Raw genomic sequence first — 12,793 nt, 5'->3', positions numbered from 1 at the left:
ATCAAGCCAGTTGTTGCTATTGTTAGCTGCATGATGAGTCAAACAAGGTCCCAGACATCTCTATCTCTATCATGAGGGGAAGGACAAACCATTAATTTTTTTTTCCAAAGTAACCCTCCCCAGTATATCTACATACTGATCATTGTCATCTGGGACTGAGTCTCTTATAATGGATGCGTACGTTCTAAACAAAGCTTCTTCCTGGCACAGTCTTTAAACCCACTTACAGTAATGATATTAGTCTTGTCCCTGGAAATAGCACTACTGTTCTGCTCACTATTTAGCTACGCAAGCTCAGCCATTTTAGGCTTTTGTGAAAAGCAGACACAATTTATTCCTTAAACTTCTGTTCCTGTATTTTTTGTTTACGTAACCCTCAGACCACATCCCTCCATTTACAGTGTTAATAATTTTTACATACAGGGCATTAGCGACCACAATGGAAGTAAGTCTTGGACCTTGTTGTGTCATCCTTCACATTTTGCAATAGATGGGTGTGATTTTATGTATCTTGGTGACACAAGACTTCTGCTAGCAATAACTGGCACAGCTGTATTTTCCCACCTTTATTTGCTGGCAGCAGATGTTTTGCATTAGAAGATAAACTGACCATAAGCTAATTAAGGTTAGTGTTAAATGACCTTTTCAGGTTTTATGTATTTTTCTACTCAGGCTTTATGTGCTGATGTAATTTACTTACATTTCTACACGTTAAAATCACCAAACAATGTAATGTAAACAACAAACAGCTGAATATTTTCTGTAAAATCTACAACAATATGACAAAAACCGCTCAGTATCAGAAGTTATACGCTCTTTATTAAGAATAAATATACAGTATAAGTACATCACCAAATATGACCAGTTACACTGAGGATGAAAACACACTCTAGACCTATACATAGTGACACTCTTACAAAAGTGTGTAGGTGTGTGTATGTGTGTGTGTACTGTCATAAAGTTAAGTTTCAGGCTATTTTTATCCATCTTGTTGTTGGATGAAGCAGCATATTACTTAAATAGCTGTATTCATGCTGTGGTGGTTACAGTATGTGGCTGTGGACAGAAGAAGGCAGCTGATTACCTGGGCAGTTAATGTGTTGCAGACTAAGTGACTGAATATTAAACTAAGCAGAGCTAGGTGTCACTTTCATAGTGCTGCTTAGCTTTTTCTTTATTTTTTTATTTTTCCCAGCGGTGACCTGAAGTGAATTTGAGCGTCCTGAGGCAGCATCACCTTCGGATGTAGTTCTTTTGAAATGAGCTAGGGTAGGTTTTCTGGGCATGGGAGCACGAGGCGCAGCAGACATTTCTGTAGTATGGGTAAATGCAGAGTCTGGCTTGAACCACTACCATACAGTTATGATACTGGTCACTGCATAATGGATCTGGGAGGGAAAAGAGAAACAAGGTCGAGAAACTGAGAAAAATGAGGGAAACACAGCAAACGACATTTCATCTGTTAAATACATGATTTCTGAAATATGTAAGAAAGATGAATGAGCAGATTGGAATCGGAGCTTCACAGCAGTTTGTGTGAAAGTGTAGATGACAGAAGTTGTTCCCAGAAACCTAAAGCTTCCACTCCCACACAATGATTTCTCAGTAATGCATGGCCTCATCCAATGAGTAGTTTTCAAGTTTCACTTTCACTTTCATATTTCAAGTTCAGTTCCTCAGTGCACAAGTCCTGAAAATGTACATTTACTGAAATGAAAATCAAAAGTGTATTGTAGATTCCAACATGGGCTCATGTCAATTATCTACGTAGATTACCTGTAATTTTTCAGTAACTATATTAAAATATTTTTCAAATGTGTGATTCCACACACACACACACACACACACGTACAGCTCAGTGTTGTATGTTTGAGTGTGTTGGATCGTAAAATGACATAAACCAAATAATACACTGTATACTCTCGTCCTCAGTCACCATAGTGGTGCATCCATTAACCAAACAATGATGAACAATCCGGTCAGTAAAAGCCTGAGTGACAGAAGAATCACATTACGATGTTACAGGTTATTAATTGCATGCTTACAAATCCTTGTTCAAACACTTGAAAATATTTTTGGCATATGAAGGACTGATTATTTGTTGTAAATATTAGGTCATATGTTCCTAAAGCTCTGTACCACTCCCATATTTGACTCAAGTCACAGTATCACCAGGAAAACTGATAAACCACTGACCATAAAAACCAAACAATTTTTCTCATGTCTTTTTATGCTTTGATAGGTCACTTATTAATTATTTTTTATATTGGTTTGCAAATATATCCCAATAAGAATAAGAATAAGAATAATTATAATTTTGGCCGGGATTTTCACCTATACACATCATCAACAAAAAACTGCGATCTTTCTGACTGTCTCACAGAGATATCTCTCTCCAACCAGGTCCTTCCTGACCCTGATGTGAACTCTGACCCAGCTACACCTACAGTGGACACACAGTGCTCGAAGCCTCTGCCTTAGTATAACACTGCTTGTAAGACTTACTTATCTCAGCCACACAAGGTTGTTTGTTGCATTCTTCTCGACTCTCTGGGGTCAAACTTGGGTCACAGCGGTCGCTTGGGGCAATGTTGTCGGCAAGGCAGCGCACCTCACGCACACGGTAGCCACCGTTGCAGGAACGAGAACACTGAGGTGACACGAAGAGAGAGCACATGGCGGGCATAACAGATTACACACACAATATAATCTGAGGATTGAATGTATGAATGTACACAATGCAGGCCAATTGAATTTATTTTTTGCCATTCAAAGCAACGAAAAATGACATTGGTAAATCTCAGCAGCAGCTTGTCTTTCCAGACACAGTATCCTGGTTACTCTTGATTACCCACAGACATCACTGTGTTTTCACTTTAACTGCTTTCTAAAATAATAATAGTCACTATGAAACTGTTCAGATCATGCTCTGTCATGTCCTCTGGATTATCCAGGTGATTTGATGTGTTAAGATTTGACAACAACAATCGCAGCTCAAGGTCTACTACAATCTTCTTCCAGAGATGGTCTTTGTCAGTGGATTTCTGTGGTTTTCTCTGTTGTCATGGAGATGGATCTGTTGACATGTGAGCTCAGTAGCTGCTGAGTTTTCATGTCAACAGCATGTCATGACAGTGAGCAAACTCTATCTACTGTTAAAGACTGCTATGTGCTAAAGCCAGCAAGTAGACCTTAAACTGGGATTGTTTTGTCAAACCATTTGTTGGTTTACTATTCACTGTGTATTTGGGTGGCAGCAGAAATCTATCTATCTACTATGAATAAGTAAAAAAAGTGTGTCTTATTTCAGGTAAACTGACCCTTTAAAACCTTTGAACATTAGAATCAAATGTCTCAAATACTGTGATTTACTTATGTGTCAGACATTACAACAGGGTTTCATAGGTGCATGGTAGAAAGACAGAGGGACTTTGGGACACTTACTGCGCTCCACTCTGTGATATACCACTGGACACCACATGGCTTCAGTGTGCAGGTCTGAGCTGTGATTGGCTGAGGTAGACTAGAACATTTTAACTGGTCCACAACCTCCATTCGGCCGTTGTCGTTGGAAATACAAACCACATTCCGGGTCTGCGTGCCATTTCCACACTCTGCAGAACACTTAATTAACCCACACACAAAAGGCGTTGCATCAAGTTAATGCTGGTTCAGTAATGTCTGTGAATGCTACAATATGTGTATGTATACGTGTGGATTACCTGACCCCAAGGTCCTGAATACCACTCCAGCTGGTTTTGGCATGGGCCTGAGTCACAGACTGTCACTTCTGGAGGGCGTTCCCCTTCACAGCTGTCCAATGGGAGATCAGTCACATGATCCATCAGGCATACTGCTGTCCGGGTTCGATTGCCCCTACCACATTCTGCAGAGCACTGAGGATTATCACACACACACACACAAGGTAAGTCAGTGCCATTTCATCATGATTTCACTTTTTTTTTCTCTCTCTCTGTCACACAAACACACACAGTCACATACATACAGTATTGACAGTTTCTGTGTTACCCGTTGGCTCCAGAGGGAGGAGAACCAGCTGCGCGCACAGGCTCCCATGTCACAGTTTTGCAGTGTGTCTGGCTTTAGGTTCATGTTACACTCCTCATCCTCCTCCACATCACCCTGGTTGCTCAAACACACCACCTCCCTGCTGCGCTGGCCCACCCCACATGGTACTGAACACTGGGGAACACAGGCATGGGGTAAATTTTTTTAGAACTTTTTTATTTTACTCCTCTACATTTATTCAGTAGCTGTAGTTACTAGTTATTTACAGATTAATTACAGCAGATTGACATTTTATATACAAAACATATGATCATAAAATATGATGAATTGTTAGAGAACTTCTCAACAGTATGTGATGTATTTAAAATGATCTCCACCTTGACCAGTTATAATATTAAAGTGCTGTTTATACAGTAATGCATTAGTAATAATAATTATGTAATGTGAGGTATATAATAATATAACACTCTGAAAGGGGCCATTGGCATAATGGTTAATGAAAAATGTACTTTTCATTCCTCAAAAACATTTTGCTGATGTTGTTACTCGTCTTACTTGTTCCACACCTGATAAAAGCACAGCTCCATTAGTTGTCATTGTGCACTATAATATATTAAAGAGTGTGTGTATGTTGTCTTACCGGGCTCCACTCAGATCGTATCTCCCACTGGCTACAAATTTTCAGCTGACAAGTAGACTTGGTCACTGGCTTATCAGATGACCCACACAGCTCTGGTGCCACAGTAACCGAGGACTCCGTGCCATTGGCATGCACGTGAGTGACTTGGCGGCAGATGATCTGGCGGTGCTGAGTGCCGGGTCCACACCTCCTGCTGCACTCTGACCACTCCCCCACGTCCCAGCTGTGAGCCAATCACAGAGGACAGAGAAATGGGTTAGAGGAAAATAAAGACCAGCTTGTGGTCCATCACAGAGAATGTGGTTTCATGGTTCTTGGTCATGATACATGAGTTAACAATGACTTTCCTCAAGCAGAGCGTGTCCCAGCTCTCTGTCTTTGCTTTGACCACAGTTATTGTGTGTGGTCAGTTGACCCTGATCTACAGGGGGCATTTTAAAGCCTGAAGCTTCCTCCAAAAGGTGAACATAGAAGAGACACGCAAAAAAGCCAACTTGTGCTACACAAAGTTTCTCCTCCTTTCATTACTTCTGAAGTTTCAGTTTTTCAGTCCTCTGATGCTGCTACATTCCCAGTAGAAACATGTATATTTCAGACTGACAGCTATCATGGATCACTGACACTGTGGGTGAAATGTCTAACAGACCCACAACCAAACATACACTAACGCTCTGCTACATCTTGGCGACGGTAGGATCTAGTGGTATTTACCACAAGACATGAAAACCAAAGCCACACCAAAGGGAGTCAGTGTGATTGACTGTGACTGGTGACTGACTTATGGCTGGAATGTGTGTGAGTGATGAAGGTTTCACCCTGAAAGTCACAATGCCACGTGGAACTAATACAGTGTACGCGTGTGTATGTGTGTGTCTGTGTGTGTATCTTATCTGGTGTATGTGTCACAATTCGTGTATGGGACATCAGGAGGGGTGTGTGTGCGTGTGTGTGTGTGTGTGTGTGTGTGTGTGTCTTACTCACTATGTAGGGCAGGGCTGGGTGTTGCAGTCTTCTTCCCGGTTTGTTGGTTCAAGGGCAGGGTCACAGAGGTCAGAAGGAACAGTTGCCTGTGAATCCCTTTGGACACACTCCCAGAGTACCTGACGCCTGCCTGGCAGGTGCACACACACGTGCACACACACACACACACACACACACACACACAGGAAAAGAGTAAGCGAGTGAATGTTTTTTTGTCTGCAAACATTTGACTGCACACATACACATTTTAACATGAGTTGTTTTCATCCATAGTAGTGTTGTACAAGGCCCATGTATTTTCCCAGGAGTCTCAGCCACATGGGTGTGTGACAACAACTGGTAACGGTAACAGCTTTCAGTTACATTTGTTTGTGTCATCTCTGATTCTGTAACATTTTATTATTATTTATGCGTTTCCTTCCTGCAGTGTTGAGTTTGCAGATCCCAATCTACTGTGAATGGTGTTTTTGCATTGGCAAAAAATTATGAATATACCAAATGCCTATATTAAATGCCCTAATACAACAGCGCTAAATAAACATGTTTACTAAAAAAAGATTTGAATATTATTAATTAATTGTGTGATCACTGTTTCTTTGTGTGATATGTTTCCTCACCAGAGCCACAGGTTGTGCTGCACTCTGAGTGCCCACTCTTTATCCAGGTGTAAGTGGGCTGAGAGTCAGAGTTCACAATGGGGTTAGAGGGAACCTGGTTGGGATTGGTTGCCTCCTTGATGATATCATTGTTGGCAATGTCACCTTGGTGCACGTTCTCACCTGGGCGGGATGGGTCTGCTGTCTCGACTACAAGGAAGAGGAAGTTTGAGGTATGGAGCAAAAAAACAATTTCTGGCATCTAAGGAAGAAAGGTGGTGAGATAATTAAAATATTTCATAGATAATAGTACAATAAGGGGATGCAGCATAAAATAAAATGTAATAAGTGTGAAAGGCCCAGCATAACCGTGGTACCCTTACACAGGTGATTTTACTTTCTGTGGCTGATTAGATGTGTTTCCAGGACTGTACAGACTGTCCTAAATCCATATTACGTACACTAAATCTAATCTAAGCAGGTTTGTAGTGTGTTCAGATTGGTAAAGACTCAAAGACTCGCATGTAACAAAAAAAAAAAGAAAAAAAAACTGACGCTGACTTTTGAGTATGCTGTTGATCTACGCTACTCCCCAGCAATGCACAAAGGCAATGGAGTTGCAGCTGGAAAAAATCAAAACTAATCGTGGATGGTGGCAAAACAGCTCCAGTAACACCTCAGAAAACAAGAAAGTTTTTGGGGAAAACATTGTGCCGTCTCTCCGTTAAGTTTAATTGACAGTGGCATTTTTGAGTTGCGGTTTGGTGATGTCCAGCAGTGCACATATTGTTCCATTTCTTGTTGATATAAAATGTTGAAGTATGTTGATTTCTTGTGTACCAACTGGAAGAGAATAATGTACACAAGGTATACAGTATGTACACTGGGTGGGAGAAGTAAGTCCTTTCATATTCTTACCAATACTTGGAATCCGATGACCAGCATCTTCCAGCCTAGTTCTACTCACCTTCAACCTGAGCGAGGGTCTAATAGAATAAATGAAAATGCGCATTGGGCTGTGCAGGCTCTTTTTTAATATTTGTTGTTACTTGAGATAGTTCAGGAGATCCATAAAAATTATGAAATTATTAGCCAGTGTCAGTGGACACAAATAAAACTGTTTCTTTAATGAAGGTTAAATATTAGGAAATGAAATTAAATCTGGCCCAAGTGACTGATTTTTGTCTCCGTGTGCGGTAACTTTGTTCTTTGCCAGAACAAAGTTTGGCTGCCTGCCTCTATCAAATGTTATTGAAATCCTAATCTAATTTTCACTAGGACAGTTTTGCTGAAAATGAATACTTACTGGTGTTAATATGACCCTGCATTAAGGCACAAACATAGGCATCTGTTATGTGTTATGATCCCAGAGGGCAAACCAGAACATTCAGAGTGAGAAAATGGCACTGTGGCCATATAGGGTCACTCTAATACAGCTTAAAGAGTGGGTTTGTGTGTTAATATGTGTTAGTTTGTGCACTCACCCAGGGGAAGTATATCAGAAGGTGTATATGATTCAAGAGTTGGGTGTGTGTTTTGTAAAGGCACACTGTATTCATAGTATACACTGGGTCCTGGTTGCTGGTAGATCAACTATAGAAAATAGAGAGACAGAGGTGAGTGGTAAAACATGGTATGTTGTAGTAGTGATATTGCTTTTGTATTGTAGTATGTATTTATATAAGAGACACAGAAAGGCTATGCAGCTGTTGCCAGTGTGTGTTCCATTTTCCGTCTCACATAAACATGCAGGTCCTCAGTCACCGGCCCAGGCGCAGTGATCGACTCTCCACTGCGTGAGCGGATTTCGTTGGGTCTTCTGTACATCAGCTGTGTTCCCACAGCAGTGAAGATCCCAGGCCTGTCAATCACCCAGTTTCCATTGATGATGGAGACGCCAGTTTGGGTCTGGAGAGCTGGAGGAAAACCCCACGTTCATCCATCACTGAAGTATTTTTCATGCTGAAATGAATTCTGTTGTTAGATACCGTGTGTGTGTGTGTGTGTGTACCCAGGTAGTTTCGGCTCTTTTTTGTCTCCTGTATGTTGATGTTTCGTGCTCCTGCAGGAATCTCGGCAATCTTATGGTAGCCAACGCGGAGGAAAGTCCGAGAGAAATTCCCCTTCACCACCTCAAACCCCTGCCAATACACACATTCACACACTTTTATGTGCACAAAGCCACTGGTACAAACACTGTACATGCCCACTCATGTACATATGCAGACTCTCTGCATTCTCTCTGTACCACAGTTTCACCGTCACAAGCATGTGTTTCAACAGTATAATCATAAATTCCACTGGATCGCATTGTTGCTCTTTTTCTCTCATTTTCACTCATCCATCCTGCTCTCCAACTTTCTCTCCCTCTCTCTTGCTGGAAATCCCACAGCTCACTCTGTCCAGTCCAACAGTTGGTTTGAGTTGGGGAACCTTTCTGGTCTTCCTCTCCATTCCTCCACTGCACAGATCTTCATTTTACAAGTTTAGAGTTTACCTTACTATGGTTGGGTTTCTATGGTTCTTCTGCCTTTTTATGATTTATTGATCTGCTAGTGATTAGTTTGCCTGAGTGACTTTGGTTTGATTTTACTTGTAATTTGGATCAAAAACAACCAAAAATATTTTTATAATGCTAAAACAACTCTTAAAAAGCTGGCATAAATTATTATTTGGAGCCTCAAACATTTATGTAGCTATATACAAATATGAATTATATTTACATTGCTTTATATAACCATGTTGATGTCTTACCTCCAGAGGGGATGGGCTGGCTTTAGTGTCCCAGGGAAGAGCACCTGAGGGTGGGTAGAGAAGACAAATGAAGTGGAGGAGAGCCAGAGCTCGACCCTGCCGCAGGGAGCTGAGCTGCTGCCACAATCCAGCCATGGAGAGACTGAGGGAAGACACTCACACACACACACACACACACATGTTTAATGGGGGAGTGTGTGTTTGTGAGGTGGGGTTGGCTTGAGGGGTGGGAGGGAAAAAAAGACAAAGTTTGGGAGGGATGTAAGGAGAAATGCTGAGAGAAAGTGTGTGAAAAGAGCAGGCACATTTTTAAAAGTTATTTCAAGCTGACGTCACACCTATTTTGCACCTCAGTATGAATGTTGTGACAGCTTATGGTGTGTGTGTGTGTGTGTGTGTGTGTGTGTGTGTGTGTGTGTGTGTGTGTGTGTGTGTGTGTGTGTGTGTATGTGTGTGTTTGTGGCATGTGGACAGGCTCCTGCAGTGTATCCTAAAGCTTATCCAAAACCAATATCTCTGCCTGTGAATCGTCATGCAAGATTGTGAGGCTTTGGACACACATCACTCTTGATCTTGCTCTGAATTCTCCACCCACTTCTTGTTTTTCACTTTATAAGGCCTGTCTTGTTCTGAGTTATTCCGTTTTTCATTTCAGCAATGATGGAAAAAATGAAGGATAAAAAGTCTAAATTAAAAATACCGCAGTAAGAAAGTGCTGGATTGAAGCTAACCGAAAAAATATGTTAAATCTATTCACAACTTATCACAAAACTCTCTCTCTGTAATGAACACAAAACATGATGAGTGCTATTATTCTCTGCAGTGATTCAGTTTCCCTTCATCAGTGATTCACACCCAAAAGATGCCCATTTTTATAGTGACTGCAGGTCACCACCATACCATGTTGGGCAACAGTCTGATTCAGAAATTACTGTAAATCGGCTGGCCAGGAACCAAAACCCCACAGTGACACACCCCCAGCCATCTTCATCTAGAAGGATTATGGTATGTATATGTACGTGGACATAAATGATTTGGAGAAGTTCAAACACATATGGGTGCAATATATTCCCCTGGCTGAATGTTTCACTTCTGGGCACAGGACTGTTTTAGACCTGTAAACACACAATGTAGCGTAGCTTGCCTGGCTCTTTAACTTTCCACTGTTTTATGTTGGGGGGTGTGGAGAGATGGGAGTTGTAAATATCAGAAACTATTTTAACTGTTGACTGCAACTTAATGTCACTGTGTGGAGAAATTTACAGGGATGGAGCAGAGATAATACATTTTTCCTACCTGTTTTGTGCTTGTATGGAGTAGCAGAAACCGCAATTAAGCTGTGAAAAAGAATTTTTTTCCCTAGATTGCCAGCTGATCCACACTGCAGCTGTTCACAACATGGGTGTGAATTTGCCAGGACTGAGAATTTCACAACTTCTGTAAGAACATCCATTTCTTTGTGATTACGTGTGTGCTTGTGAAGGTGAATGTGTTTGTGTGTGGACACTTAGACACGAAGATATACGAGTCACACGTGTGGATAAAGCACTGTGATGCAATGTCAATAGTACACTGAACAGATTGAGTGAAAAAGACAAGCTGACTGTGAAGCACTGTGAGGCCTCATGAGGACGCTGGATGCACTGCAGAGAGATGTGTATATTGTTTCCTCTGTCTTTATGTGTCTGTCTTTCCATCTGAGAGTTTGGAATTTTGCCCTATGACCAGATGCACACAAGGATATTGATGTCTTGCAACTCAAAGCATTATGTCTGTCTCTATGTTTTTTTTCTTTCTCCCCCTCTCTGGCACACAGCCAGATCTAAGACATCGGTCCTCTACAGTGAATACCCGGTAGTCACGGAGCTATGACACAGGCATTCTGGGAGCCTCCAAAAGTCTGTCAGGGAATACTGGGAATTCTGCGCAAGACAGGCACTGTTAGGGCTACAACGTCTGTTTTCCGCTGTGACAGCTTAATAGCTGCCATGTCTGATTACTCACACACACTGTGAGTCCCTGAGAGCTGCTGGAAGTACCACAACAGCTCCTTAACACACAGATCTGCTCAAACATTCATCAAACTGAGAACATGCATGGGTAACACTATAGCAATCTCTAAAGATGATATGGTTATCATCTTTTGAAGCTACTGGTGCGATCATATTCGGATTTAGATAAAAACTGTGACTACGCCTGACTGCTACAGTGTGATCTGGTGCTCAGGCTTGTATATGTGAAACTTAACTGGCAAGCCCTCAGGCCTTCCATCCCGTCTGTTAAAAGCATTGACTATAAGAGCCCCGAAAAACATGACAACCATTTACATTTTTTTTTTCATGAACAAAAAAAAGCATTTCTCTCGAGTTGCATCTTATAAAAGGACCCAGAGGGGGGAACACCCACTGGCTTACAGTATGTTACAGTACATTGAAAATGTGTTCTAATGTGCAATAAATTTGTGAGCTCATGCAGATTTGGGAATGGATAGATAGATTTGTTAAAAAAAATAAGGCCTGGAATTTTTTACTTTACTTTCCTGATAATCAAGCACATCTGACTATTTCAAACATATTTTAGGCAGTGTTTCTCTGTATTGTTAGTAATCCTGTGAGTGTGTGTGTGTGCCTTACATTCCCTTACTATTGATTTTTCCCATTTCCCTCTCTTCTCCATTTCCCTCTTTTTCTTCTCTTCTCCTCTCCATTTTCTTCTGTCCTCACTCTCGCCTTCCCCTCTCTTTTCTTCCAGCTGTGGGTTGTTTGATGTCCTTCTGTCCTGTCCTGGCCAGCTGCCCCAGAAACCAAATGAGGGGTTTTGTCATCCCGCTGACACCTGGTCGCCCCCCTAACCACTGGTTACTTCCCTAACGACCAACTCCTTCCCTAACAACCATGAGAAACATGGGACGACCCCTGATCAATCATTGAAATTCCTCTGCCGTTGTCTGTCCATGTTGGCTAAATGTCAGGATGTAATATTTTGACTCCATAAACATGCCTTGCTTACATTTTACAGGTTAATGCGTGACTGGGATGGTCTGTTGTGTGACCTTAAAAGCACGATGTCTTGCTACTTATCGGATGTTCTTTAGTTTTGAGCTGATCTGTCTCTAACTGAGAAGAATGGGTGCAGTTAGTTGTCCCTTGCCAATGCATTTGATGGAGCAGAGTAACAAAGAGAGAAAATAGTTACAGTGAAATTAACAGAACAACAAGAAAACTGTGACAGTGAGAGTGGCTGTGTACGGTCATTACAGATGGCTGACAAGTAGGCAGTGGTCTGTTAAAATGCACTCACTGGTCTCTGTGCTCACCTCTCACCTTTTCCTAATTACAGGCTTGAGACTAGTGCAGGTGAAGACACCCACACCTTCTGACACCATAAATACACCTCTCTGGTCAGCCACTACACCCGCATACCTACAGGGTCAAGCAGAACAGTTTACATATTACAACACACAGGATGCTTTCCATCCCACATGTTGTGTATACCTGCCCGTGAGTGCACATGAAAGTATTCTTGCAGGTAAATCTTTCAGCTAACCAGTACCTTTCAGAAGGGTGTTACTGTCCGTGTGCCGTGTAGTAGACTGTTTGTTTTGCCATTTCATTTTTACATCCAACAATTTTGCACTGAGGGTGTACACAAAGGCTTTAACTGTTATAAAGTAAATGTACTGGACGTCTAGTGACATGCAGGTTAGGTGAAATGGTGATTGTCTATGTATATATCTACTCAGTCCTGTGACAGACGAGCAACCTGTCCAGGGTGTACAGAACCCTAACTGCAG

At 41.6% G+C, this 12,793-nt stretch overlaps 1 protein-coding gene across 1 annotated transcript; it reads right to left on the bottom strand.

The window, feature by feature from the left end:
• Positions 1–890: 890 nt before the first annotated feature.
• adamtsl7 (ADAMTS-like 7) lies at positions 891–9,135 on the bottom strand. Its single transcript, XM_041035220.1, has 12 exons — positions 9,001–9,135; positions 8,258–8,387; positions 7,987–8,162; positions 7,731–7,839; positions 6,268–6,456; positions 5,651–5,780; positions 4,670–4,892; positions 4,030–4,203; positions 3,723–3,896; positions 3,445–3,624; positions 2,506–2,650; positions 891–1,388 (listed from the first exon to the last, which is right to left on the bottom strand). The coding sequence occupies exons 1-12, from the start codon at positions 9,133–9,135 to the stop codon at positions 1,234–1,236; spliced, it is 1,920 nt and encodes a 639-aa protein (XP_040891154.1). The 3' UTR covers positions 891–1,233.
• Between the last annotated feature and the right edge of the window lie 3,658 nt (positions 9,136–12,793).

This window comes from Toxotes jaculatrix, chromosome 4 (assembly GCF_017976425.1).
Source record: "Toxotes jaculatrix isolate fToxJac2 chromosome 4, fToxJac2.pri, whole genome shotgun sequence".
Taxonomy (NCBI): Eukaryota; Metazoa; Chordata; class Actinopteri; family Toxotidae; genus Toxotes; species Toxotes jaculatrix.
Note: the sequence above shows the minus strand (reverse complement) of the source record. Positions and strands in the feature narration are given on the sequence as shown.